The 26,517-nt window shown below is 38.2% G+C and overlaps 1 protein-coding gene across 4 annotated transcripts in view; it reads left to right on the top strand.

Moving 5' to 3' along the window:
• The window catches only part of MED13L (mediator complex subunit 13L), a 302,742-nt gene that overhangs the window by 219,961 nt on the left and 56,264 nt on the right, over positions 1-26,517 (top strand). For all 4 annotated transcript variants that reach the window (XM_078435759.2, XM_078435758.2, XM_078435761.2 and 1 more), the window contains one exon: positions 25,210-25,355. In XM_078435759.2, coding sequence (XP_078291885.1) covers positions 25,210-25,355 — 146 coding nt within the window. The remainder of the gene's footprint in view (positions 1-25,209; positions 25,356-26,517) is intronic.

Here is a 26,517-nt window from a genome sequence, read left to right as displayed (position 1 = left end):
AGTTACAAGTTGTAATAGGTGCTGACTCTGGAGAGATTAGAACTCACTCTTTCTGCAAGTTCCCACCCTTGGTTTACCCCACTGGGATGTACAGATGCTTCTGAGGATTTGCCACCATGTTCCAGTCTCAGTTCCCAGATCGGGGACTAGCACCTGTTTCATTCCCCTTTGTGACCAGTGATAGTCATGGATTTACTTGTTGTCTTCTCAATTTATGTTCCCAGATTGTTCAGACAGTAAAAACACAGAATATGGGTTTTTAAATGGAAAAATTAAAAAGTAATATACATCTAACTGGAAGTTTTTCATAAGACCAAATAAACACTAACCTGAATAAAACACATTCAGTAAACGCTGTAGGAAAGATTCTTTTTCTTTTTAACGTTTGTTTGTTTATAAGAGAGCAAGAGGGAGTGCGAGCGGGAGTAAAACAAAATGAAAGCAATAGTATTTTCTTGCTGTCAATAACATTCTTGTATAAATCTATAAACAGCTAACTTGATATTTTTGTCTCTAATTTTTTATGTCCTCAGGTGCTTAATTTGAATAAATGTCCTATTTGGGTATTGAGTAAAGAAAGGCATTATCTTTTTCTTTATAAAAAGTAATTGTACAAAGGGGGAAATGAAAAACACTATATTGAAATCTTCTGCTATTAAAATTTCCTTCATGAATTGATCTGTTTATTTATATTTTCATGCTTTTCTACCTATGTATTAATTGCTAAAATGTTCAAATATATATATGTGCATATATATACATAATATATACACACACACACACACACAAAGTACTATTGGAGTTGTGTTTCATTCCATTTAACAAAATAACAACATAAGATAAAGGTATTAATTATCCACAATTTCTTTTAAATGGCTATTCCAGCTATTATTTGGAAAGATAGCTTTATTTATGTCCATTTGGCTTTGGATTTTTGCATCACAGTGTTAACTATTTTGTGTGTGTATGTGTGATTTTTTTCTTTCAACTTGGTCAGTAAAGAGGCATTCCAGTGCCTTTCGTGTTGATACTCAGCATGTTTGTGTTTGCTTTTTTTTTTACAATGATTATTTAAAATGAACAGACTCAGCTTTTGAAGAGGATAATCAAGAATTCTTTCCTTTGTGTGAGTGAATATAAACTAGCCTGTTAGATTTTGATTTAGATGTAGTATGCTAAAGAACATATAGAGAATAATAAAACTGAATTTTAATATTGGCTTTACATATAAGATGCTGTATAAACCTGTTTTTCATTTTCTAAGCATTAGTCTTTTTCCAGAATAGGTTTTCTATATTATGTTAGAAATTTCACCATTTATTTGCCTAATTTTTATTATTTTTTTTAATTTTTAAAAAGGTTTATTTATTTTGAGAGAGACAAGGAGAGCACACGTGGGGTAGAGGCAGAGAGAGAGAGAGAGGGAGAGGGAGAGGGAGAGGGAGAGGGAGAGAGAGAGAGAATTCCAAGCAGGCTCCACATGGTTAGCGCAGAGCCTGATGTGAGGCTCAAACTCTTGTGAGATCAGGACCTGAGCCAAAATCAAGAGTCAGGCGCTTAACCGACTGAGCCACCCCGACACCCCTGCCTAATTTTTATTAATTACTTAGTATGTGCTTAAAATATGTCTTGTTATTGGTAATTTGAAAAGGTAGTTTAAAACTTTTTTGACCTTTTTGTTGCATTAATATTCTTCTTTTCTCTTTTTACTTATAACTTGTTTAACGATAGCTGCTAACACAATAGCAACTCTAAATTGGATTCTGTTGAAAATCAATCCTTAGTGGGTTATTTATTTGAAAAATCTCTTGCCTAATGTTGAGTAAATTTTGCTGAATGTGAGATTTATAGAAGAGTATTTCTCTTTCATACAGACCTTTATCAAATGAGCTGTGATGCATGTTGTGTCGTACCATAGTTTCAATACTGACTGTCCGTAGATACAAGAGCAGGTTAGTTACAAACCCACACAGCCTAATAAAGGAAGAACGAACTTGCCCATCAGTTCTTAAGAAGCACCTGAGTTCCTCGTTCAGAAGTTGAGCACAGTGTCTGCTGCAGGACGATGGGAAGGAATGTTCTAGAGCAACTCAGATGAGCACTGAGCCTAAGAGCAGAGCACTTTGGGGATGTGGTGAGCCTTTCATTTGTTGTCTCAGCCAGGCAGAATCAGTGCTACCTGGGTCCAGAACTGGAAAAGCTAGATTAAAAGCAGAGGAGAGAAGGAAGGGAAAGATTATACTAGTGTTCAAAAGGACTGTGTCAGGCTTTTTATGATCTTGTTTTGAACACTATACTATACTAAACTGAATCCAGAAAGAGCATGTAGCATTTTCCCTCTTGGGATTCACCATCTGAAAGGTAAAGTCACTGAAATATCGGGAGTACATTTTACCCAAACACATACAGGGAAATTCCGCACCCCCCCTTCCCGCATTTAACTGCTGGGATTTATTTGTGTGTATTGTAGTTTTGCGTGATCTGCAGGGTCTCTTAGCAGCTCTGTGCCTATGTGTGACACTTTAATTCTTGCTTAGCAAGGGGAAATGAGATAGGGCAGAATGAATGAATCCACACAAACTTGGCCCCAACCACTGTGAAATCAACACAAGGCAAACACATCCTGTTGATGGTAGCTTTTTACTGGTGTGACTTATTTTCTGGACAAGGTGTTTTTTGGTGATGAGTGTGGTTCACTTGTTTGATCTTGATTAGCGGTGTTCTATTCTGAGACACAAAAACAGACAAAAGACTTATATTCTTTCTCAGTGTTTCTCTGATGTGACTGTTCTGGGGATTAAGAAATAACTCTCGATATTTTTTGACCCAGTTATTATTTGTAGATCATGGTTGTCAGTCAACCAGACTCTCGAAGGTTGTCACAATTCCAACACCCAGAGAAATATCCTTCAGTGTGACAGCGAATGTAATGAGCCTTTTAAATTTCTTTTTTTTTTTAAGTTTATTTATTAAGAGGGGGAGAGAGAGACAGGGGGGGGGGAGAGGGAGGGAGAGGGAGGGAGAGAGAGAGAGAATGAATATGAATCCCAAGCAGGCTCAATACTGTCAGTGCTGTCAGCGCAGAGCCCAATGTGGGGCTCAAACTCACAAACAGTAAGATCATGACCTGAGCTGAAATCATGAGTTGGACGCTTAACTCACTGAGTCACCCAGGCGCCCCAAATTTCAGTTTTTAGATGTTGTGTGCACTTATGAGTTTGGCTTACTGCCTATAGTGGATTACTTTCCAGTAATATGACAGAGCTGATATTAGCCTTTTACCATTTGATACGTCTAGTCTAGTCGGTATGAAGCGAACACAGAGTTAACATTCACTGTGTGCTTTCCTCCCTTTGGAATTGTTTGAACTGGCAGAGCTCCTGAGTCAGCAGTGCATTTGAGTTTTGCCAAGATACAGACTCCACTTTTTTTAGTGCTACATCTACATACAAAGTTAGCCAGTTAAGAGTTTTAAAAACACTTAACTTGTAGCCATTTGAAAAGTGCTTATGTTTGCTTTGAAATTTCCGAAGCTAAATTGTGCATTTGTAATCCATGAGGTGGCCATTAGAATACAACGGTGACTTATTGTGGTAAGATCCAGGGAAGAAGAGGGGGACCTTCTTCTTTCAGTGTGGGCTGAAGTAGGGAATCGTTTTAGCACAGTCTTGTCGTTCTCAGTCGTGTGAACTCTCCACACTCTCTTGACCTCTTTGTTCAAATATTCCTGAAACACGGACATCTGCTCTCCATAGACGACACCTGACTGTTGCGTTGAATTAACCCTATTCATTAGGCTTTATAGTTACGCAAAGAAAAGGACACAGCTTTGTGGCAAGGTGCCAGACACATGCCAGTTGGAGTAAAACCTTCGCTTTTCTGTTACTTTCCTCCCTGCTCCCACTGTTTGAGCATCACGAGGTCATCCTGCTGTTGGTTGCGATGAGAGAGGGGATCTGACACTGGTAGAGCTGAAGGGGTTGTAGAGAAAGGCTTTATTCTTGGATGTATATTTTATACATTCCCAAATAAGTGCTTACATGCATGCACACATGCTGTGAAAGGCTGGATGAAGGGTGTACTCTTGGCCCCAGGTTTAACTTGCCTGTTTTAATTAAGAAAAAGGTGGCACATACAGTGGTTATGCTAACATGTTTTAGAGCATGTTCTCCTTTCCATATGAGATTTCTCTGATACTGCAATTCTTTTTCTATTACCAAACATGATGAATGTGCCACATAGTGTTAACTGTACTCTTTCCCTAAAGACATCAAATGGGAGGCAGCACGTAGAAGCTAAATTATTCGGAGAGGAGTCAGTGATTGATTTAAATATAAAAGGATTAATTGGTCCCTGAACCAGACTATTAAACTGTACTGTGATCTTGACTGAAAGTGGAAGAATTACAAGTGCATTGCGTAGAATAAATTAATACATTTTTCATGGCTTTAATCCTTTTTTCTGTATTGCTTATTGTGGTTTTCTGTACTGCACTCCATTGTGTGCTTAATTGATGCAGAGGGGATTCGGCCTATAATGATTAAATGGGTAGAGGGATAGAACTATCTGCTGAGTTTTGAGATGGTAGTTCTTCCAGGGTAGCTGACAAAGGAAACCGGAGAAAGAGTATCTGTCGGAACTCTTACCAGTGGTGACCCCAGGCACAGAAGTTAAGTGTTACTGAATAAGAAATTTGAAAGTTTACGTTGTGTGTGAGTATATTGTTCAAGATGAACATCAGCTAACAGTGGATGAATGCGGCCCTTTATCCTCGGAAGAATTGAATTGAGACTTCAGCCCTTGAGAGTAAACAGTGTAATGGCATCATACCCAGGGAAAATTTTCTTCTTTTTATAACTCTTGCTATTCAAACAATATTGATTTTTTTTTTTTTTTTTTTTCTCATTCCAACTCACAGGCTGATACTTGAGGCTGATAGGATGCTGCTCTTGAAGGCTATCAGCCTCATGTTTCCTTTCCAGGGGGAATAAATTTGTGTTTATTCACCTCTGTTATATTGCCGCTTTTATAAATAGGTATTCATGTAAGTTCTGCTTTCAAATAGTAATGCTGGTAATAAAGGGAGAGCAGAAAAGTTTGGTTCGGGGGACTGATTTAATAACTCATGCATTTGTGGCTTTACCAACAATATACATTAAAGTTTCGGAATAGTGTCTTCAAGATACTTCTCTTTACCTTGTCTCAGTACATCTTCCCCTTACATTTTGATGCGCTTTTGCCTTTCAGTATTGCGTCTGCTTCTGAGTAATCAGTCCATGTGGGATTTTTTTTAAATAGGTACAGCTTAAAGGAGTACTACACGGCAATGAGAAAGAATGAAATACGGCCTTTTGTAGCAACGTGGATGGAACTGGAGAGTGTTATGCTAAGTGAAATAAGCCATACAGAGAAAGACAGATACCATATGGTTTCACTCTTATGTGGATCCTGAGAAACTTAACAGAAACCCATGGGGGAGGGGAAGGAAAAAAAAAAAAAAAAAAAGAGGTTAGAGTGGGAGAGAGCCAAAGCATAAGAGACTCTTAAAAACTGAGAACAAACTGAGAGCTGATGGGGGTGGGAGGGAGGGGTGGGTGGGTGATGGGTATTGAAGTGGGCATCTTTTGGGATGAGCACTGGGTGTTGTATGGAAACCAATTTGACAATAAATTTCATATATTAAAAAAAATGTAAATAGGTACAGCTTATTTGGAAATTGAGATATGGAATCATTAGAATCTCAGGATTGAAGGTGCTAGTAAAGATCATCCTGCTCCCCCTCACCTTTCAGTATGCCCGAGTCTCTTCCACCACCCTTCAGAGATAGCAAATACATTACCTTTCTTGTCCGCTCATATTTTCTTTCAGCAGCCCAGTTAGAGAGTCTATACTGAATTGAAGTATATTTTTCTGTAGCGTCTGTACGTGGTGCTTGGCCAGTACGCTTGAGTTCTCTCTGTGCCATGAAGTATGGGCCAGTGTGTGGCCACACTTTGATCATTGTGTAAGATTGATGTTTGCCGCAATTGAGGATAGCATGTACTATCCCAGCAGTGATTATAAAACACCATGCTGAGCAAAATAGGTTTCATGGCATGGCATGCTTGAGAATCGCTTGGGTAGGAAAGATTATTTATGTCTCTTCCCTGAGTTGTCTCATTTCTTAGTTAAATATCTCTACTTCCTTCACTTATTGTCATGTTGTCTGGTTGTAAGTTTTTTTGTCATTCTTGAGTGTGTTCCAGTGTGATTACGACTCTTCTTAAGTGTGACATCCAGAATTAAAGTGAACGCTCTTGGCTAGCAGAGATCTGGAGCAGAGTCTTATCATTCACTTCTTTGTTCTTAGCTGGTGACTTTTAATGTTTTCTGCCCCAACCTATCTGATGCCCAGGACGAATGCCCATTAGTAACAATGTCCCCTTAGAACGTCTGTACTTTTGTACTTGTCTGAGTTAAAAAGCAGCCTCTCGTGGGGATTCTAAATACCATCCATCTCTCAACACTAATGTTCTGGATAGCCAACATCTAGTTCTGTTCTTGGATCTTACGGCTACCTTAGTTCCTTTTGCCGGTCACATTTAGATGCCTCCTATTACCAGCTAAAACCCACTCTAGTTGTTCTTTGGGCAGTCCTAAACTTACGTAAGGTATTGTTGAATTTTACCTCCATCTGCATTTGCCTCTGTTGGAGGCTAGATATTCCTTCATTTAAGTAGTTGATTAAAATTCAATAATAATAACAGGTCATATGATATCGTATTCTTTGTCTCCTTTGTTGCTACTTCCCTGTGGGTGTGATCTTATACCTAGCTGCTTAAAGCCGCTTTCATTAGGAGGGGGAAAAAAAGTAGGGCTATCTTGAAATGAGTTACAATAAAATGTTTATTCAGATATATTATTATGTTGATAGTTAAGTATGTGCAATTGGTCATTTACAACAGGCTTCCTTAGAAATTTGATTTTAGAAATTCCAGTCTAGGTTCTTTGAAGAATACCATTTGACTCTTAACTTTGAAATGGCCTGGTTTTCATGAGGATAAATTATAAGCTAGAAGTCCTATCGCATTTTGCTGATGACTCCAAATTGATTTTTTCCTCATTGTTTTGCTTTTAAATATTATTGAATTAGGAAAGAATGATCTCTTTCTTCCCCTTTAAAAAAATTCATTTATTAATGTTAGTTTACTAAATTTAGGAGGTAAAGGATAAAGTGAAAATTCATCAGACATTATTTTCAGGTAAATTGAGAAATTGGTTTTGTGAAAATAATTGTCTTGATTCCATGAGTAAAAGGATTTGGGAACTAACTTGAGTGTTGATAGGAATGGAAAAAATGTATTGCATAAATAGATGTAAGAAGTAATGAATGTATGCTTTGATTATTGGAGGATGTAAAGATAACCTCCAAAATGTGGGGGAGATGGAACCTTACATTAGCATGTACAAACAGGCTACCGTTAGTGTTATACCATATTTTTCTATTATCTGTTTTTCTCTAAAATTATGTATTATTTAAAATGTTTATTTTGGGGGCGCCTCGGTGGCTCAGTCGGTTAAGCGGCCGACTTTGGCTCAGGTCATGATCTCGCGGTCCGTGAGTTCGAGCCCCGTGTCGGGCTCTGTGCTGACAGCTCAGAGCCTGAAGCCTGTTTCAGATTCTGCGTCTCCCTCTCTCTGACCCTGCCCCGTTCATGCTCTGTCTCAAAAATAAATAAACATTAAAAAATTAAAAAAAAATAAATAAAATGTTTATTTTGTGTATAAGCTATGTGATATTCTGAAAAAAAATAAAGAGAAGAGGATAACGTATTAGTTTCTTATTGCTGCTAAAACAAATCACTACAAAGGTGACAATTTGTCATCTTACACATTTATTATCTTTTTAGTTCTGGACATCAGAAGTATGGAACGGGCCTCACCAGGCTAAAATCAAGTTGTTGGCAGGTTTGCACTCCTTTCTAGGACTTTAGGGGGAGAATCTCTTTCTTTTCCTTTTCTGGCTTCCCCTTAACTTGTGTCCCTCTTCTGTTTTCAAAGCCAGCAATGACTTTTTGAGTCTTTTTCACATCCTGTAGCTCTTGACACTGACTCTTCTGTTACACATTTAAAGGCTTTGTAATTATATTGGGCCCACTGGCTAATCCAAAATAATCTCTCTATTTTAAGGTCAGTTGATGAGCAACGTTAATCCATCGCAACCTTAATTCTTTCTCCCTTCTGTGTAGTATAACCTATTCACAGATTTTGGAGGTGAGGACAGGAACATCTTTGGGAAACCATTATTCTGTTTGTCACAGATAGATAAATACGCTTTTACAGCTCTGATTTAACCTAAAATTCTTCATGTTTCAAAATGTTAGCATTTTGCTTTTTTTTTATTGTATATGTGTAACTTTCTTGAAATACAGTATATAATACAAATGTACATTTATCGTAGTGTTTATAAATACGTATTTCCAAATTGAGCACATTTATGTAACCCGCACTCAGGTCAAGAAATAGAATGTCACCAGCACCCCAAGACCTCCCTCATTCTCTTTTCACGTCCCAAGCATGAGCCCTATTCTAACAGCTTAGTTTAGTTTAATGTATTTTTATATTTCACGTAAGTAGAATCATATATATTCTTTGGTTCGTCTTCTCTTTAGCATTGTTTGTGATGGTCATTGAAGGTGTTGTGTGTAGTTGTATGTCATTTATTCTGATTGCTGTATGGGATTCCATTGTGTGAATATATCTCGATTTAATTAGCCATTCTACTACTATTGATGGGAGTTTGGGTAGTTTCCAGATCTGATGTATGTTTAAAATTAGTAAGTAAGACTCTGTCAGAGCCATTTGGAGAAAAAGTAATATATCTAAAGGAGTCTCTTGCTCTTGAGTAAATGACCCAGCCTGATCAAGGGAAAACCAATGACTGACATATCTCTTCCCCACCTTTGTGAGCATTATAAAACAGGAAAATTATTTTAAGTGGAAATCTCTGAATGTAAAATAGATTGTGTGATTGCTTCCTTTATTGTTACTTCAAATTGTGATACTAATCAGATTTGTAGGTGTGATTACAAATTAGAAAAACTGGTATTTATTCAGATGATAATTTGGTTCAAATAGTATTTTATAACTTCATTATTTGTTTTCAGCAAATTTTGTTAAACTCGGTGAATTCTTCTTAAAAAATAGTTTTGAGAGGAGAAAATATGAATAGGTTAGTTTGATTAAGTTAAATTTATTAAATTCCCAATGGAAGAGAGAGAGAGAGTGAGTGTGTGTGTGTAGGTAGGTAGGTGTATGTAGCTTTTATCACTAAAATAAAGAAAAATTAACTTTCTCTCTTTGCCTGTTGTTAGAAGTATCATTAAAAGATCTGCTTCATGTACGGAAAACGTGGTAGCACGTGAAAGTTGCCTGAGCTGCTAGTGCTGATGCTTGACAGCGAAAGGAGATCGATCCCCTGCAGAATCTTTCTGTCTCCAGACCTTTTGCATATTGGTCCCCCCACCCAAGAACCCGAGAATGTCAAAGCAGAAGTTGAGTTGTGTCCTTTCTTCCACGTCTGGACTCTGTCAGGCTCGGAGCTAGGCGCTCTCACTCATCTTGGCTTTAAGTACCGTCTCCGTGTGCACGTCTCCCAAATGAGGTGTCTGCCCTTAGCCCTTTTCTCGCTATTGTGCCTGACCTTTTTCGTGGTGCCTCCACTGCTGCCAACCTAAGCCATGCTGTTCTCTCATTTGGACTGACAGAAGAGCCCTCTAGCTGTTTTCCCTGCATCTACTCTTACTTAACTCCTCCGTAACGTAGTATTCAGAGAATAAGTAAAGCGATCTTTTCAAAATATAAATTAGACATAGGAATTCCTTTGCTTAAAATCCCGCAGGTATTTGGAATCGAATTCAAGCCCTGTGCCATTGTCGAAAGGTTTACATGTTCTAGCCCCTGCTCACCTCTTTGACCGCATTTTGTACCTGTCTCCTTCCCATTTATAAGCTTCAAACACAGTGGCTGTTCTGTTTTCAAACATGTTAAACTTTTTCCTATATCCTTTTGTGTATGCCCTCTGCCTAAACCTCCTCCCCTTAGGTCTCACTCGGGCTCACCTTCCTTTCTTCTTCCTGGAAGAAGTCTTCCCCTCCCACCACTGCCTCCTGTATAATGTATCCTATCTTCCCCCCAGGTCCCCTCCCCTGCCACTCTCAGGCACATCACCTTGTTTTGTTTTCTTCTTAGACCTTTTACCCCCCAAAATTATCTTTATAAAACTTTAAAACTGTCCGGATCGTCCCAACAATAACGTACAGTCTTTGAGAACCGGGATTCTTGGGGCCTTCTGTAGGGTACACCTGGCATTTAGGGCAGCACACACGTACTCCTTGAATGACCAAATGAACTGAAATTTGCCTCAGTTACTGGTTCTTGATAATGAAAGGAGATTCTCTATCAGAATCTTTTTATGTCTAAGTCTTTTACAGATTGGCACTCTCAGAGAGAGCTCCCCTGGACGTGCACATGGAGACGGTACTTAAAGCCAAGATGAGTGAGAGCACCTAGCTCTGAGTCTGAGAGGGTCTAGACATGGAAAAAGGGACAGAACTAAAAAAAAAACGGAAAAGAAAAAAAAAAGAAAAGGTGAGGGGCGCCTGTGTGGTTCAGTCGGTTAAATGTCCGACTTCAGTTCTCAGGTCATGATCTCACGGTCCGGTCCGTGGGTTCAAACCCCACGTTGGGCTCTGGGCTGACAGCTTGGAGTCTGGAGCCTGCTTCAGATTCTGTGTCTCCCACTCACACTCTGTCTCTGTCTCTCTCTCAAAAATGAACATTAAAAAAATTTTTTTTTTAAAAAGTGAACATTCACAATTTTAAAATCATATTTTTTGGCAGTGACCAGATGCTGATTGTATGTGAGTATCATTAAGTGTTTACATAACTACTATGCACGTTAGAATAGTTTGAAGACTGGGTATTTATTGGGTATCTCTGGGCTGTACTTTTAGGGGCTACATCTTCAGGTGATGTTTTCTGTGTTCCCTGTCCCTTTAGTGAGGTGCTAATGCCATTCTTATATTGAATAAGTAGTATCTTTCAGGTTTACAGCACCTGATGACTGTGTGAGTTCCAGTATCTCCTCTTTCTTTTATATCCTGTCATACGAGTTTTACCTGATTAGGAGAAATTACTTTTATTTATTATTATTATTATTTAAATTTTATTTATTTATTTTGAGAGAGAGCGTGCGTGAGCACTGTCAGGGCAGAGCCCGATTCAGGTCTCGAACTCACCAGTAGTGAGATCGTGACCTGGGCCGAAGCCGGACACTTAACTGTCTGAGCCACCCAGGCGCCCCAGGAGAAATTGCTTTTAATTGTTAAGAATCAAAGTTAATTCATATTGCAAAATATGTAGCTATCTTTGACGTCATAATTTTAAATAGACTATAAAAAACGTGTAGAAGCATCTTAAGTTTATTTTTTTGTTGGCTTTAGCCATCAGATTTCTTTTTCTTATGTTAGGGATAAGGGGGTTGGGATCACAAGCACTGCTGATGATTAAAGGCTGCACTGTGTTTTGATTAAAGAAAAGAAAAACCTAGCTCTCTGGAGTAGGCCTGTGGTATGGGAAGAGTATGGAGGATAAATACTCACTGGTAACAGCATTCTACCAAATAAGTGTCCGCTCCAATTTTATTTTCCCTTTGCTGGGAAAACTGTGACTTCCTTTGAGTACTGGTGAGTGAGACATTTTGCAACAGTGCTGAATATAGAGGGCCCTGCTCGCTGGTAGGCTAATGCCAAGTGTTGGAAAGCCTTTAAAGAACTTGCCAAGCCACACTGAGCTGAGTATCAGCTACTAGGTCTGAAATAGTGTGAAATAAAAAGGTAGTTTTTTCCCCCTACTTTGTTTGTTGTAGACATTGTCTTTTAAAAATGTAACTGGGACCATTACTGTGAATAGGGACGGACACGGAATAATTTTATCATGTTGTACTGTTTAATTTCTATATCAGCTCTCATTAAATACATACTGTAATATAACAGTGTTCCTTAATTAGACTTGGGGTATGAAAGGAAAAGGGAATCTCCATATGCATCCTTCCCTCTTTTTCCTACCTCTTCTTGTTCTAGAAGTATTTCAGGTATTTTACATATAATGAATATAACGAGACAGGAAAAAAATAATAAAGGTTGATACTCATACACGATAGGAAGTACATTAGTGGAATATGGAGAAATAATGCTCTGTGAAAGCAAAAAGCCTACATACCTAGCACCAGTATTTTTTAACAGATTTTTGGGTGGGGGTGGCATTGTTTGACCATGTAGGTGCGGCCCTGCCTGCTGTTGTTCATCCGGTGAATGGCAACATTCTGGAATTCCTGTTGCTTTACGTTTTCTCCCAGTGTCAGCTGGGTGTGGGGATCTGTCCCTACGTGTCTTTTAGGCTGGCAGTCGCTCCTCCATGACCACCACTTAGGCTCCTCCTCAGGTGGCAGAATCTGTCATATTGGTCAGTAGACACCCATGACTTTAAGATACACTATACAAGAGTATTTTGTAGTTTGGGAGGATTTCATTTTAGCATTTCAGTTTAGCAATAAGGGACAGGAAAGAAAGGCTAGAGAATACTCTCAGGCACACAGGCAAAAAGATACAGAAAGCCCTAGCAGGGCGCCTGGCTGGCTCAGTCAGTAGAGCGTGCAACTCTTGATCTCAGGGTTGTGAGTTTGAGCCCCACGTTGCGTGTAGAGATTACTTAAAAATAAATCTTAACAAAAAAAGAAAGCCTTAGCTATGTTAGTGTCAGTTGGTCCTTTAGTATTCTTAGCAATATATAATGCCTTCACGGTAGTTAACGAGAAAATGGCAGAAAATTTATGTGGCTTTCCATTACCCCCCTCATTACACCCACCCCCCCCACTCACACACATACTTTGTTACTATCTTTTAAAAGTAACCAAAAAAGTCGATAAAGGGGTTTTTTTTTAATACTTAAAAAAAAAGAATCCAACCATGTCTTAAAGTGAGCAGAAGTACTTTGGTGGTTATGAGTTACCTAATATAAATGTTACTTTAATCTGTATTCTCTGCCAGGCACATTCCATTGAATCTTCAAAGGGCTGTCCAGAGACTGTGACTAGATAATCTGGCCTAGTTTAGTAACCTCAAGAGAGATTTTAATAAGATGACTTTCATAAGCCGCCTCAAATTTTGTGTATGTCGGCCTCTGATTTTTTTAAGCTCAGATCACTGACTAGAGCAGCTCATATGTCTATTTTGGCATCATGAAAATTATCTTATGTAGTTTTTATCGTCAGGATGGGAACCCTCAAGCTTTCCAGCCTTTGGATCAGGGATATACAGGGAATCTTAGCCTCTGCACTGTCACTTGCTTCCAGCAAGTGAGGCGCCCAGGGAGAAACACTAAGTCCTTTCGGCCAGCAGGGCTCCGTTTGGCATTAATGTAAGAAGTGCTGCTGGGCTGTTACCACTGCAGTGCCAGGAGTGGCACCCTTCTGAGCAGCACGAATTCGCGCACCAGTGCCAAGCGTACTAACAGTGAGCAACTGAGCTTTGAGGACAGAAGGGTAGAAAGGAGAAGTCCTAGAGCTTGCTAATTTAACTTAGTGCGTGTGCATGTGTGCACGCGTATTGATAAATATACTCGTAGGTATATGTTTTTATATATGAGGGAGAGTTGTCCACCAAGGCAGTTTTGTATTGTAATAATTTACTTGGTAGCTATTCTTCTTAGATGCGTGATTTCATAAAATTGTAATGGTAATTTGACAGTTATAATACAAGCGCTGCCTCTCAGTTAAAAAAAAAAATTATGTGCCATTAACTTTCCTGGACATTTTCATTGCCTTTTTATCAGATTTAACTTATAATTTAAAGGGAAGGTATATGAAATAATGAAAGCATCTCAAAGTGTTATGAAATAATTTCATTGTCTTGTTATTTGAACATTATAATGCCACCGTCTTTTAAAAAGGAAGAAGGTTAAGGCTGGTCCAATAAGAGAAAGGTCAGCAGCATGCTAGTGAGCAAAGGATCTCAACATAGTCTTTGTGAAGGCTGCCAAAGTAAACAGTATATTTTTAAGGAAAGGAAATGATAAAGTAACATTAGCAAAATATTCCCAAATGAGGATCTATAGAGTGAGGCAAATTACTTCTGGCAAGAGATTTGGTTAATGACAGCTTGGAAAATTTTAAGATAAGTTCATAACACAGAAAGCATTTAGATAGAATTATCTAAATGCGTTCTGCATTGTGAATCTGTTATCAAAACACTTTCACACCATGAAAAGAACAGGAGTTTATTAATATTCATAATGCATTTTGAAAGCACATGTAATACTTGCATTCTGAAAACTCCGCGTAAGAAGTAAAAAAAACCTTTTGTTTTTTTAAGGTTTAGAATATTGTAAGAGAATAAAATGATCTGGAATACTAAGTCCTTCCTTTTTTGCATGTGTGCGGGTCCTTTCCCAACGACAGAGGTGCAGCACCCACCAACCCCTTGTGTTTTCCTGAGTGAACACTTTTAAAAGTTGCCTTTTTGGGGGCACCTGGGTGGCTCCGTTGGTGAGACATCTGACTCTTGATGCCGGGTCAGGTCATGATCTCCCAGTTTGTGTGTTCGAGCCCCACTTCAGGATCCTTGCTGACATTGTGGAGCCTGCTTGGGATCCTCTCTCTTCCTCTCTCTCTCCCCTTTTCCCGCTCATGTATGTGCGTATGTGTGCTCTCTCTGCCTGCCTGCCTCTCTCTCTCTCTCTCTCTCTCTCTCTCTCTCATCAACTTAAAAAAAAGTTACTTTTTTCTCTATCATTGAGATTACGTATGACCTCGTTCTATTAACAATGAAACTTTCCCCCACTTTAAAAATATTCAGTGTGCATCAGCTGTTCTTGTTCTGCTCAAGATGGAACTTTCTAAAGAAAAGTAATTTAACCATTGGTTACGACTAAAACTGCATTCTTTCATTCAGTGACTGTTAAGTGCAGTGTGTCATGGGCTGCGCTAGGTTCCTGGGATACAGAGGGCTTTCGTTGTGGTGGGAGGGGACCATCAACATAAATAACTACAGATTATGACAGGTCCTAGGAAGGAAACAAATGGGACGATGGAAGCCTTGCACATACAAATTAATGTCGTGAGAGAAGATGTTGGAAAGATAGAATGCAAGCACATTTCTTTTCTTATTGGAATGTAGTTTTTAGTTTTACTTATTGGACCTCTGAGAATAGAGAATTTAACCCAATTAGAACAATAAGATAGAATGCACGATATTTTATAAACAGTAGGAAACTTTTCTTTCCCTAAACCTCTCCTCATTCCCATGGGTTCGTGTCATTCTTTTATAAGCTGATAATTCTCTAAGATTGCATAGGATACAAACCCATATAAGATGTTATAATCATATGATGAGGGTTTTTTTAAGTTTAATATTATTAGGGTAGAAAATTTTGACTACGATATCCTACCAGAACTTCCCCATCTTCATATTGCTATGCCTTTTGATGTCTTTGGGATCTTGCTATGCAGGCTAGTACAATAATTTTATGTTACTCTCTTGGCTGCTTCTAAAGTTTTTAGGTACTTTGCTTAGGAAACTATAACATACCCAAGGCCTGGTTCTGCACTTGCTTATTTCCATATTCCAAAATGTAGCAGAGCGTCTTGCACAAGACAGATAGGTGTGCTTCGTTAAATAAGTTCTTCTGACGGCATGGGTGCCAAGCACGGTGAGGACTCTTGGTAGCAGGAAGAGGTCTCTATGGAACGAGCTAATATGAGAAGGCTCTGTAGAGAAAGTAGACGTGATGTTGGACCTTCAGAAATGGGATGTAAGGAGAATGAAGGAGTGGGAAATTGCGTGGAGTTACAGGAATTCATGTGAGAGATGCACAAAGCATTAACCATTCCAAGCTGGCTGTCACTGAGAGTTTGTACATGGAAGTAGGGTTTTAAATACTACTTAAAAAGAAAAAGTGGGTTGCACTAGAATAAGGAAAGCCTGGGCAGAGGGCAGAGGGGTTTAGCTTTTTCCTCTGGGCAGTGGGGGACTATAACATGGGATTGAGTAGTATTGATTTTTATTACAAACGTGTTTTAGGAGGATTGATTTGGCCACAGTACTTAGGATGGATAATGGAGTAAAGGAACAGAATTCTTCAGTAGCATTTACGGAAGAGAATATCCTGTTGACCTATATGTCTAGTCCTTATTTATTTTGTGCTCATCTCTTTTCTAATCCAGAGAGTATAAACTGCCTTGGGTCCCAAAGAGATTCACACTGTATTATACCCTATAGCCATTAGTGATGTGCCCAGAGCAGGCTCCCTGCAGAAGAATAGTTAGAAAGATCATCAGAAATTCTCAAGGCCATGGGTAGGTGTCACCTAATGTATTCCTGGCTGGAGTGTCATAGCTTTTACTCCTGTCTTCCCTGTCTTCTGACTCACGATTCCAGGCTTGTTTCTGAGTCACCTGGTAAAATGCCAAAAAATTTGGGGGGAAAGATACAAAATATCACAAACTCAATTAAGTACTAATGCAGCGTGTGCCCGTGCCAGATACCATGTGAAGGTTCCAAAGTGAAAGCTAAAATGCGACTTCTGCCCTCACAATATTTAGTCAGACGGACTAGATGTAAAACTTACAAACGTGTTTTGACTGAGGTATACGCAGAGGCATGTGGGGCACGTAGCCGGCTCTGGGACTTGACAGATGATTTCTTGGAGAAGCTAAGCAGGAGTTAGATGAAGGATAGGAGAAGTTTATTCTAGACAAAAGAAGAGCACGAACACCAACGGATGGAGCCGCGTGGCGTGCACAGTAAGAAGTGCCCGGTCCTGAAGCAGACTGGTTGGCTGAGGCTAGAGGAGTGGCTAATGGGGTCAGTGTCTACCAGCACTAACACTGACGATTTTCTTGTGAATGCTCTCCTTGCACCGACTGCCAGGAGGGAATCTGTTCCTGTTATGTTTAGCTGCTCAGCATTTAAACCGTGGAAGAGATTTCTCCAAAACCGTTTATGTACATACATCCGTATATCCATATATCCATTTATCTGTGTATTATACACACACACACACACACACACACACACACATATGGATAGGTGGCTGGCTGGATGAGTGGATGCATGGATGGATAGATAGATAGATAGATAGATAGGTGGGTGGGTGGATGGATGGATGTTTCCTAGTTTAGAGAAATATTAAAATTCATTGCCTAAAACTCTGATGTCTAGGGGAGCTCCAAGGTGAGGTAGGAGTTGGTTGCTTTGACTGCTTGCAGATCTTGCCCTTGTTACTTTGAAACAAGATTATTTTGGTGGTTTGTTTCTTAGTTTTAGCTGAAAGAAATAGGTCTTTGAAGCTTAGAATAAAGAGTTACAAACATCTGGTGAGATATTTGGAGATAGACTTGTAGCATAGGTGAAATACAGTAAAGCACTTGGTGGGGAGAGAGGTGGAGAGGGAGAGGGAAGGAGGGAGAAGAGAGGGGGAGAGAAAGAAAGAATAAAAATAGAATCATGGGGAGAGGTGGAGGAAGGGAGGGAGGGATAAAGAAGAGAAACAGAGGGAAGAGGAGAGAAAAAAGGAGGGTGGTGAGAGGAAGTTTAAAAAGCCTTTAGGCTTTAATTAGCTTCTCTAAGTCATGTTACATATTTGAAGTAGGAATAATTTTACATTTTGTAAATAGTTTAATAAATTGCGATAGTGTTCTTTCTCTCATCAATAGTGTTTATCTAGGACACTTAAAATGACATTCTTGTGAATAATGTACACAGATATAATACAAGCCTGGTTGTTTATTAGTCATAAAATAATTATTCTAGCATTTATTATACTCTTATTCAAAATTCTCACCTGTTAATTTTTTAAAATAAAACAAGTGGCAAATGCTAAAGCTATAGAACAGACCCCCTATGAAGTCCATAACGTGAACATTTGCCAATAGTGTAATTATAATCTTGAATGTGATTTTTTTTAAGTTTATTTATTTAGAAAGAGAGAGACAACAAGCAGGGGTGGGGCAGAGAGAGGGGGGCAGAGGATCCAAAGCGAGCCCCCTCTGATAGCAGAGAGCCCAATGCGGGGCTCGAACCCATGAACTGTGAGATTATTTCCTGAGCCAAAGTTGGACACTTAACTGACTGAGCCACCCAGGTGCCCTTGAATGCGATTTTTAAAAAGAAAATTCATTCAAACTTCTGAGACAAAATTACCTGTTACGCACCACACATGGCCATACAGACTCCAGAAACTCCTCTTCCTGTTCTTCTCTTCCTCTTCTTCCTCTCCCTCTCCCTCTCCCTTCTCCTCCTCTTTTTTCTCCTGTCTTTCTTCCTCTCATTTCTTCCCATCCCTCTTTTACTTTGTTTTTTGTCTTCCTTCCTCCTTCCCTTCTGTCTCCTGCAGTATCTCATTTCCTTCCCATTATCTGTAGTAAGAATGTAACGCAGTGGGAGCATTACAGTTTACAAGGCTGTTTTTAGATCCACAGTGCTTCTAAAGAAGCATTGTGACTGGTGTATCAGAGACAATATGAGAAAGTGACGAGTGCTATAGGGGAAAGGGGGCAAGAGAGTTAAGGGGAGTTGTGCCTTTAAATTATATGGTGAGGATAAGCCTTGCTGGGGAGATGGGATTTAAGCAACACTTGTAGGAAGTAAGGGAGAGAGCCCTATTGATGGCTGGGAGCAAGAGAGTTCCAGGTAGAAGAAGCAGTAATGTTGAATGGCCAAGAGGAGGCATTGTGATGGGCTTGTTTGAGGAACAGCAAGAAGCTGTATCGGCTGGAATGGAGAGAGAGAATGGAAGGGAGCAGAAGGCACTTTGGCCACAAAGGCAACCGGGGCTGCATTCTTGGCTTTTACACTTTGTGAGATGGGGAGCCCTTGGAGGATGGGCTTCTGAGTTCCCTGTTCCGTTTAACGGGTCTTTATTCATGAGTCATTACTACCCTGTTGTTATTACTGTGGTTCAGTAGTACATCTGGATACTACTAAGTTAACTCTGTTGCTTTGTTTGTTTTCAGAATTGCGTTGGCTATTCTTGATCTGCATACTTTTCAGAATCAGATTGGTTGGAATTGCATTGAATTTATGGATCAATTTGGGGAGAATTATAATCTTTGTGATACTGATAGCATATCTAGGTATATGATTTGTCTTTTAAAAGAGTTTATATCTTAAAAAAATATTTTTTAATGTTTATTTATTTTTGAGAGAGAGACAGACAGAGACAGAGAGAGAGGAGGAAGACTCAGAATCCGAAGCAGGCTCCAGGCTCTGAGCTGTCAGCACAGAGCCCATCGTGGGGTTTGAACCCACGAACCGTGGGATCATGACCTGAGCCGAAGTCAGACGCTCAACCAACTGAGCCACCCACCCAAGAGTTTATGTCTTTTATATTCTGCAAACTGAATGTTCTGTGAATTTCTCCATAGAAGGCTAACATATCCTCTATTCATCTATTTTCTGAGTACCTTTTGGTTTTCATTGCTGTTGCTAATGGGGTATTTTTTTTTTCCGTTATATTTTGTAAATAGCATGTAAGAACCCAGCTATTGTTGATCTTGGGTCTACCAACCTTAACTCTGTTGTTACTTCTGTTTATCTATCTGTAGTCTACATTGAAAAAATCTGACAGAATTGCATTATCTGCAAAGATACTGTTACCTCATCCTTTCTGGTTTTTATACTTCTTTCTCTTATTGCAAGGACTTGGGCATCTAGTGCAGTGTTGCATATAAGGGGAGAATCCTTGTCTTGCCTTTTTAACAAATTTTTATAGAGTATTCTAAAGTTTTAACATTAAGCAGCATGATTGCTTTGTCTATTTAAGTTACATAGTTCCTTTTGACTCCAGTTTGCTAAGAGTTTATTTTATAAATAATGATTATTGGAGTTTTTGAATTTTAATACATGCTTTTTTTCTGTGTGCTGAGATGGATTCTTTGATTTTTCTCCTTCCTCTGTTAATGTGCTGTATTACACTAACAGATTTGCTGATGTTAATCCATTCCTTTATTCCAACATAAACCCCACTTGGTGGTATTGTAGCTCTCTGGATCACTTTTCAACTCGATTTATTATTATTTAACTTAGTAGTCTTGTGTCTGTTCTTGAGTGAAATTGTTACATGTGACTTTCTCTTGTAACTAATTGTATCTCATTTTACTGTCAAAGCTATACAGGCCTAAAGGAAAGATTTGGGAGGTTTTATTTTATTTATCATTTGTTGAAACTATTTGAATAGGAAGACTGATTGTTCCTTGAAAGTGTTATAAAACCTTCTAAGCTGGTGTTGAATTCAGTGGGTGAATTTCTTAGTTATTCTTTTCAAAAAATTTTTACAGCTTCTATTTTTATGGAAAATTATCCATTTCATGTGTTTCAGATTTATTGGCATAAAGTTACGTATAGTATTTTTATCATCAAAACACTCCTACTCTCTGTGGTTATTTCCTTCTTTGGGTTCCCAGGATTATCTGTGCTCCTCCCTTGCACGGGCATCTTCTCCACTTCCTTCCCCCAGAGCAGTCAGCCAGCCTGGTGGTTTGTCTTACTGTGGTTTGTGCAAAGAACAAGTTTTGGTTTTGTCAATACTTTCTATTGATCATCTCCCCCCCCCCCACACCCCCATTTTATTAATCAGTGTTTTTGTCATCATTATTTTCATCTTTCTGTTTTCATTGAGCTTCTTGGCCCTTCAACTTCTTAATTTGAATGCTTATCTCATTTTAAGATTTTCTTACAGGCACATAAGGATATAAATTACTCTCTTAAGCACTGTTTCTCGCAGTTGTTGACCTGTATTATTTTCGTTGTCATACAGTTTTAAGTATTTTGTGATTTCCTTTGTAACCGAAGACTTATTTAGGGAATGCATGTTTAAGTTTCCAAAGAGATTTTATTTTAACCTTTTTATTTTTTAAACAACTGATTTCTAACTAAATTGCACTATGATTAAAGAAGGTATAGTCTGTATGATATCTGATCTTTGAAATTTAGGACTTGTCTTGTGTCCACTTAGTTCATTTTTGTACCTCTTACATGTGTTCTTGGAAAGGGAATAGATTATTTCTGGAAAGTCAGCATATATACTCAAGTTTATATATTTTTGTCATTATTGGGGCTTTGGTTTTTTGGTTTTCTTAATAATTTGCTTATTTTATTACATACTGAGAAGAGTATGTTGAAATCTTTATTCATTGCAGATTTGTCAGTTTTTCCTTGTTCTACCAATTTTTTTTTTGTTTTTCATATTTTAAAATTCTGTGGCATACCATATGGTTGTGAATATTCACATTCAAGATTGTTTTAATTTATTGTTGAGTTCCCCTTTATTATAATGTAATAATGAACCCTACGTTTTAAAAACATTTTATTGTTTCAGTTATTGTTATTTCTATACCAGCTTTATTTTTATTTGGACTTACCCGGCATATCATTTTCTCCCTTTCATTTTCATTCTTGTGGTGTAGTTTTATTTTGTGTGGCTTTTATAAACAGTATGCAGATAGATTTACTTTATTTTTCAGCTACTCTGATGTATCTTTGTCTTTTTGGTAGGCAGAGAGTGAACAAATATTCCTATCTTTCCAAATTCAGGTTATACTAGCCTTTATTTTCACAGCAATGCAGCCACATTTCCTCTTTAAAAAGTTTCTTTTAAAATGCCAAATGCTCTCTGGGCACCTGGGTGGCTCAGTAGGTTGATCCTTCCGACTCTTGATTTCGGCTCAGGTCGTAATTTCAAGGTTTTGGGATTGAGCTCCACACCAGTCTCTGCACTGTCAATATAGAGCCCAATGCGGGCTTGAACTCACAAACTGTGAGATCATGACCTGAGCTGAAACCAAGAGTTGGACGCCTAACCGACTGAGCCACCTAGGCACCCCAAAAATCAAGCCTGTTTAAGTGCTCTCCTTTTTTTGAGTCAGACGCTCAACTGAGTCAGCCAGGCACCTCAAAAATCAAGCCTGTTTAAGTGCTCTCCTTGTTTTCAGAGAAGTTCTTCCCTGATTATGCACCTTTCCAAAATAGCACCCCTCCATTATTTTTTTAGTACCTCATTTCTTTTGTAGCACAAAATTTATTTATTTGTAGATAATTTGGTGGTATTGCTACTATTTATACTGACCATTTTACTTACATGTTGGTTATTTGATATTAGTGAACAGGGGGGTAAGATGTGACAGTACCCCTGAAAGAGTAACTTGATCAAGAGAAGGTATCTAATGGCTTAGGAACCTGGGGCAAGTAAAGAGGAAGAAATACAGACTGTTCAAGAAGGGAAAGAGGATGAGTACAGGGGTACATTTACCGAGAAAAGGAGATATGTAGTCCTCTAGGACTCTGGGGAAGGGTGAGAGAAGTGTAACTTTGGACATGTTTAGGGTAAAATAGAGATTAAATAAAGAATTGCTTGAATCAGACCTGATTTACTGAATAAAGAGTGGAATAATAGATGGAGTTAGAAGGCTTAGAATTCTTGTTAGGTGGAGTGCCCTAAGAGAACAGGGTGAGGCTCCAATTTCAGTTTATGGCAAGTTAAGGTGTTTAGTAGGAGGTTAGAAATGATGCAGGGGCGGGTATAAGTTACACATTGTGCAATCACGCTGATAAGTACCTATATTCTATTGGGGTGAATGTAACATTGATTGAAGGTAGAATGTCATGAATGTGCTGTGAACACTATGTTAAGAAAGGGGGAATGAACTCTTATCCAGCTGTGCTCTAAACCATTGTGACTTTGGGCATAGTCTCCTCCCTGAATTTGAAAGACGTTGATCTTGATCACCTCTACAGTGCTGTTCAATTGGCACACAATGAGAGTCTATGAAATAGACGAAATTGAGTGAGTAATGGTTTAGGTTAAAAGTAGGTGATGGGTGAGAAGAAGCAGAAACAGGTATGGTGCTTAGAATAACCTAACTCTGTCACAACAGTATCTAACGTAACATATCTATAATTGTTTTGTAGAACCCCTTGTTTACAATGTTTATTCACATATCTGAACTCCTTCTACTTAAAAGTAAAAGTTGGTGGGGGTTGGCTTTTGTATCAGACTACCTGAATTTTACTTTTAGACAAATGTCTAGATCAGAGAACTATGACGGTTGTTATGTATCTTCATTGTATCTAGAGATTTGACATAATCTTTCAGAGTATCCTTTGTAGACAAGAAATAGTGAGTGGGTGGCAGCACTCCAGTGAATTTGTAATTTGGGACTTACCTGATAAGATGACACAGGATTCTATTCTCATTGCAGTCTTTGTCACCATTTTTAGTGATGGCGTGGATAAAGGTATTGATGGCTCGCTGATCAAATAGCCAGGACATTAGATAACAGAATCAGAATCAAAGATGATCTCAGCAGGCTTCCACTAAGAGCCAAATATGAGGAGATGAAACGCCATGGATGCCTCTAGTGCATGCCTCTAGTTGGGCCAGCACGCACACTGCACAAGGACAGGAGGCACGGGCTTCCTTCAGATCTTACCTCCATTACTCTCTGTGTGACATATGGCCCCATATTCAAAAGCATAAAAGAATAAGAATTGTGAATTCTCTTTCTCCCTCAGTCATGCCGTGTCATTCCCCAAAGGCAATCAGGATTATTAGGGTTTTAAAGTGTATGCTTCCAGAGAAATTTTATGCCAGTGTAAGCAAATTGTGTGTGTGTATATTCCCCCAACCCGGTCCCGTTTTTATACAGATGGGACTATATTAGCCACAGTGTTTTTGTGCCTTGGTTTTCCCCTCATATTCATGACTTTATGTTGGAGGTTTCCACATATCAATGTGGTCATTTTCTTTTAAGTGGTTGCACAGTATTACTTTGTAGGGATGAATCATAGATCAGAGTTTAGCTAACCATTTCTTTGCTGATGGGCATTTTTGCTGTTTGCAGTATTTATTACAAGCAGTGCTGTAGTCAATAATTGTACAGTAGTTTTATCTATGGAATAAAGTCTTAGCAGTGGTATTGGTAGGTCAAAGGGGGATTCTACTTTCTAATGTCACTGTTGTCCTCCCTGCTCTCCTGTGTCATGTATTCTTTAGAAAAAAAAAAACAAAAAACACAGAACTGTACAGCTGGAGAGGGTTGTAGGTACCATCAAGTTCTCAAAGTCTGTCCTTGGGCTGGGGGTAGCTACAGGCTATCTCAACATACTTGTCAAGGAAGAATATATACGTTTCACTTTGTGATAGAATGAAAATGTTACCATTTTTATTTCAATTTTCCCTTAAAGCATTATAATTTTATACCTAAGCAAAATTTAATGTTTTGAGTAGTACTCAAAATACAGTTTATAACATTTTAGGGAAATTTTGAGAAGAAGCACATCTTGGAGATGATTTTTTAAATGATAGTTGCCTGGCCTACAGTGACTTTGGTTCATCAGGCAAGTATTCTTGCAAGCTGTCTTGAGAAATGGAGATATTATCACTGGCTTAGGGCCAAAGTTAACAACTTTGAAAGAATGTGCTACTGTAGTAATTTGGAAATTATTTTTCTCCAAGACACATCATTTTTATCAATTTTTAGCTAATTGTGTGGAAAATGGAGAAGTGGAATGCTTTAATAAAATTTTGTGATGAGAAGTAAATTGTAAAAATTAAGTGTAATATTACCAGCCCATTTAGAGACTTGTATTACCTTAGCAATTGTATATTGGGAATTTATATACAACTGTGTCCTTAATTGCTATTTTTAGATGAACAATTTTAACCATGTTCAATGTTGTAAGCTTGTAAAATTTGATGTTATTGTTATGCCATACCAAACATAAACAAAACTATTTTATCATTGTCCCTAGAATCCGTTAAAAGCCAGTTCAGAAGATAGAAAGATGTTAAGGTAGAAAAATGTTAAGATTCTTTTTCTGTCCTTAGGAGATTATAGTCAGCATAGGACACTTGATGCAAATGAAACAGGAGGCAATCTGCACAATAGCTTTCCAAATTTCATATTGTAGCGTAACTAGTGTCTTTACTTTGTCAACAGGTCATTGTTATGTTACTTGTTCAAATCAACTACAAGTATATGCTATTAATATCCACAGAGGCAGGCTTTGCTGGGTGATTGATAAAAGTAAAGCTGTATCCCGTCTGTAATTTCTGTGTCTAGCGCTCATTTCCCACCAAAATGGAGAGTTGAATTTCTCACTGTTTCTCTTATAGTGAGCATCTGTCCTGCGCGTTCACATTCTTTCTTCATGGAGAAAGTAACGTGTGCACAAGTGTGGAGATTGCCCAACACCAGCCAATTTATTTAATCAATGAGGAACATATACACATGGCTCAGTCTTCACCTGCACCATTTCAAGGTAAGTAAATGGTGATGTCCCTGTTGCCTACCTCTTCCCCACTCCGTGGATAGTCACCTTGCCCAGTAAGATTTGCAGATGGAGATGTTATCTTAAATGGACATTTTAAAACTAAGCGTAAGGGTCAACTTCTGAAGAAGAAAGGAAAGACTACCATTTCACATAAATAGCTTTCTAACTTTTTGCTGAAAGCTTATAGCTTATCACATTTACAACATGGTCTTAGGTGAAGTTGCATTAAGGAATAAAATGTAGAGCATTTCCTTCAGAACCAAAGGAGGTCAATAAGTATTTGAAAAATAGGACCCAATGAGTAACTGACAAATCATATCAATCAAAGGTTTTCATTGTTTTGTTTGTTCCATGGTTTCAGGCATGCAATGACCTACAGAAAATTACTGTTAAATTACTGTTTTTGAAATTTCATCCAGAATCAAATTTCTAGAGTCACAGTTTCTTCAATAATGTTAATAACTTTATTATTTTATTTTAATTAAAGACTGCATTGATGGTAGTTTTTTTATTGTAATTTAACTTAACATTTATATTTTCATTAATTCTCAACCAGTCACCTCAATATCCCCAAAATAACTCCATGTCCATTTTTTCTAACCATGAATTCTAAATCTTTAATTTTGTTTTTGGAATTCAGAATTTTCTATGAATAGCATTATAAATGTTACAGTACTTAAATGTAATAATATTAGATTGAACCATCTGGAAGAATTTTTTTTTGGTTCAGTCTAATTTACTAGAGATGTCTGCTATGGTCTCAGTATATCCCACAATGTAATTTTTTAAAAACACTGATATTTTAAGGGATTTAAGTAAAATATTTTTATGGACTTATTAACAGCCTGTCATGAGTGTTTAGCCTCCATATTGTTTATGATTGCCTTTTGGTTTCCTACAAATGATTCTGATTTAATTTGATAAAAACATCTGTTCCTTGCCCTAAAGATAATTGAGACTTTTTTTTTTAAGGTAAAAAAAGAACATTGAATCCTCATTTGACTGTGTCCTAATTATTACCTTTCCCCCCCTTACTTTGTAACACATTTTAAACTATATGCCTTATCATTATTTAATTGGGGATCTTTGCTATGTAAACTGCTACAAAATTCAAAGCCCAGTCCTCAAACTGTGCACTTAGGAGTTGTAC

The sequence above is a fragment of the Panthera onca genome, chromosome D3 (genome assembly GCF_046562875.1).
Source record: "Panthera onca isolate mPanOnc1 chromosome D3, mPanOnc1 haplotype 2, whole genome shotgun sequence".
Lineage (NCBI taxonomy): Eukaryota > Metazoa > Chordata > Mammalia > Carnivora > Felidae > Panthera > Panthera onca.
The sequence above is the reverse complement of the archived record's forward strand: the minus strand, read 5'-3'. Positions and strand labels throughout refer to the sequence as shown.